Source organism: Theobroma umbraticum, unplaced genomic scaffold, assembly GCF_002168275.2.
Source record: "Theobroma umbraticum cultivar Fairchild unplaced genomic scaffold, ASM216827v3 scaffold_34.0, whole genome shotgun sequence".
Lineage (NCBI taxonomy): Eukaryota > Viridiplantae > Streptophyta > Magnoliopsida > Malvales > Malvaceae > Theobroma > Theobroma umbraticum.
In genome coordinates, this window is record NW_018397275.1 from 850,162 (window position 1) to 854,122 (window position 3,961).

Consider the following 3,961-nt stretch of genomic DNA (forward strand, 5'->3'; position numbering starts at 1 on the left):
CTTATATATTAGCTTTGACTTTTTCTAAATTTGTTAAAATGTAAAAATTATATGCAACGATAAGCTGCTATTCATGTCATCCTGCTAAACAATTGAACTTTATTTTATGTTCATGATTCCATTCCAATAATGTGTATGGTGAATTTGGTGAATTTGTATAATTTTATAAAACAGCTAAAAGTAAGAATTTTTTAAAAATTTAAAATTTCTTTTGGGTACGTCGCCGGTGAGCATACGTTAATAACTAATGGATCATATAGCCAATGGGAGTGTTGGAGTATAGGTTGAGAAAGAACGGGCGGAGACGTGGTTTTCATACACGAAATTCTTTGCCTTTTGCTTTTGAGAACATATGGATGGGATTGCGAGCTTCTTAGTTCACCGTGAAAGTAACAAATCAAAATGTGATAATCGGAAAAAGAAGAATTTATTTAAAGTAAACTAACAAGTTGGATGCATCCCTTTTTTATTATTTTTAAATAATATTTAATATTTTATAAAGTAATATATTTATAAGTAATGTGATTATAATTAATATAATTTTAAGTAATGTGATTACAGTGAAAATAATATTACATTATTTTGTATATAAGTAAAATAATTATTAAAATATAAAAAAAATAATATTAAAGCGTTTGGTTTATAAGTATTTTACTAAAAATATAATGTCAATTTATATAATTATTCATATTTATTAAAATATAAATTTAATATACTTATATTTTTTATTGTTAATTTTTATATAATATCATCTCTTAAATATATTTTTAATGTTATATATTTTATTTTTATTTTTTCTTATAACCTTATAAATTTTATTTTTATTTTTTAATATAATTTTTTATATTATATATATTTTTCTTTTAGAAGATAATATAAATTTTATTGATAGTGAACATGACTCTTGAGAATAACAAAAAGACATTTCTTGAAATTTATATATAAAAAAACAAATTATAGCATCGTAAAATATTTTACAAAATAACTAAATTAAATTATAAAAATATTTTTAATAATATATCATAGTGCAATGTAATTTAATTGTATTGATTTTAGATTACAATTACATTATATCCATTGATTATAATATCATTGTATTACAATATTATATTATAATAATTTATTATAAAATAAATATTATAATATAATTTAATTAGAGAATGTACTCTCACTTTCATTGTTTCAAATATTTTGTAACTTTTAGAAGCCTATGGATGATATTTTTATAAATTTGAATTGAAAATTGAGTTCCACAAAGTTGAATAAAAGAAAATGATGTTGTATCTCAGTTCAATATTTGATTTTCTTCTTCCCATTGAACAAATATTTTGATTAACCAAACGTCAAAATGTTACTGTGTCAGACTTAAATTGCCATGTGCCAATGGCTGCCCTGCCCTGCCCTGCCCTGCCCTGCCTACCCGCGGAAAGTGGGATGGAACCCAGGGTCCGATTATTACTGATTCAAACAATGCAAGTTATCAAAGCAGGAAAAACAATAAAAAAAGACAGAATGTCTTTATACAATAAGGAAAAATTATTATGAATCCGAAAAGGTTACTCACCGTGGAAAACATGGTTGATTTTTTATCATACTCAAATTATAGACGTGTGGAAAATCAAGATTCACCACTGTCTATCTTAATATTTTAATTTACACTTGATATCAGATTTTCGTTTCCTACTAAGAAGCCTACCCAATTATTCTATTGAAGAAACTTTGCCCTTTAAAAATCAAAGCTTATAGTTCTTTGCTTAAATTCATAAAGAATTCCTAATAAAAGATCAAAAGGTTAAAAGCATCTTGAAATAATTGATAATCCATTGTCTCTGATTATTCACAAACGATAAATAGACATAAAAAAAAATCTATAATACTCTTTAATTAAATAACTCTTCATTTACTGATAATTTATATACGTAAATCTCATATGATTAATGATGGAGGATTATTTAATTTAGATAAAAGGGAAAGAAAGTAGGATTGGGCATCTTTCTAACTGCTCTAAAGCCAAATGAAAGTAATGTAACAGAGAAACTAATAACAGACGCTAGTAACAGAGAGTCGTAAACTAGTTTAAAGTGACCAAATATTTGGTGTATCTTCTCAATTCGGTATATGAATCAAATTCACAGGAAAGTTTAAACGATTACAAAGTCAAAAGAACGGTTTGAGTTAAGTAGTGGAAGATTTAAGAAAAATTACGAACATTGGAGGTCCATCAATATCAAAGAGTCTAATGAATTATGGGAGAGCTAGCCTTCAATTGTATATTCATATGTTATAAAGTCATTGTTTGACCTTGCCATATGCATTTTTTTCTCCTCCTCCTGTGGTTTGGTAACTCATACTATAAACTCGCTTTCTGTAATTTGGTTTTTTTTGGCCCCCAATTTCAAACTAATTAAATCAACATAACATTATCGAGACCCACATACACATAATTTTAATTACTCTTCAACTAAAATAAATCCAAAGTATTGGGGAAAAAGGAAATAATCATATTGGAATTACTATTTTTCTGTACAGAAATATCATCATCATCTATTTTTCTGTCTCAAATCTCCAAGAAGCATCCTGATTGAACATGACCATAGTATTTCTCAGGGGTCTCCAACTTTGCCCACTCGGATTTCGTCAAATTCAGCACGTAAGCATTGTGGGGCTCATCGAACCTTGAAGATCCAATCGCTAGCAACTTGTCCTGCCACCTCGTCATGTAAGCAATCTTGCACATATCAGCAGGGAGCTTGGCAATCACTTGCCATCTGCCATCTTTCAATGCTGCCACATCACCTTCACAAATCATATACATATCCGCACCGTCGCCAGCTATGCAAGTCCTTGGACACATGCTGGCTTCTAAGAAATCATCTTGGACGTGATCCCACCGCCACATGGCCATGTCGAACACCTCTGCACTTTTCCCGAATCGACCTTGCATATCGGTGCAATAGCCGCCGATGACATGGAACTTGCCACGGTGGAAAACTCCCTTGCACTCATCGCGCTCCCTTGCCATGTCAGGCAAAGGGATCCACTCATCCTTCGCCACTTCATATGCCAGTGCTGACCTCAAAGCATTCTTCTCCTCATCATGTCCACCAGCAACATACACCAGCCCAGCAGCATCGGAAGCACATCCGAACAGCGAACGCCGTACGCTTGGCATATCATCCCCCCGCCGCCACCTGGCAGTCAAGAAATTGAAGACAAAGACAGAATCGGACACCTCCCAAGTGACCGGGTCCAAACCACCCATTACTACAAGATCAAAACCGACAGCAACTAGCTGGCAAAAATAAGGCAGCCCATCAGGGAATTCATCAGGCAGCTGAGGCAATTCAACCCAGTTTCCCGTATCCGGCTCCAAAAGAGAAAGGCCATAAACAGGTTTATCAGAGCACTCTTTTAGAACACCCTGTTTCGTATCCGAGTCAACCCGTGCTTGAGCCATGACAACAAGTTTTTGGCCGTGGCCAGAAGCCTTCCTTTGGTGAAAAAATTCCGGCAGCTCGATCTCAGTCTTCCACCCTTTACAAGTAGACAAAAGCGTTGAGAATTGATCGTAGGAGACTCGAATTAAACATTCTCGAGCAATATCGTTGGGGAGATTAGGGATCAAGTCCATGGTAAATTGGAAATGAGAGCGTTAATGAGGAGAAGCTAGGAAAGAAGAGAATTCAAAAATGGGCAGAGAAGGCAGCTTTGAAGAAGATAGGTTTAACATTTGATTCACGAAATGATGTTTCCTTTTATAGGGGAGGCGGGTTAAAGTGAGCTAAATTTTAAAGGTGAACCATGCAGACCTTCTGGAAAAGTTAGGAGAGAATTTCTTTTGAACAAAAAGACCAATGGGAGACCTCGGAACAGCCTGACGTTAATTTTCTTTGTTGCCATTAACTTCGAATTCTATAATGGGGGTATTAAGATATAACAGAAACCGTCAAGCCAGGTAATC

General features: G+C 33.1%; 1 protein-coding gene across 1 annotated transcript; it reads right to left on the reverse strand.

Annotated features, from left to right (window-relative positions):
• Positions 1-2,487: 2,487 nt before the first annotated feature.
• Positions 2,488-3,736, reverse strand: LOC110427452 (F-box/kelch-repeat protein At1g15670-like). The gene has a single exon (XM_021442985.2). It carries the CDS (start codon positions 3,629-3,631, stop codon positions 2,558-2,560), a length of 1,074 nt encoding a protein of 357 aa, XP_021298660.1. The 5' UTR covers positions 3,632-3,736; the 3' UTR covers positions 2,488-2,557.
• Between the last annotated feature and the right edge of the window lie 225 nt (positions 3,737-3,961).

Coding starts and splice junctions, on each gene's coding strand:
- LOC110427452 (XM_021442985.2), bottom strand. CDS start 3,631: ATGGACTTGATCCCTAATCTCCCCAACGATATTGCTCGAGAATGTTTA.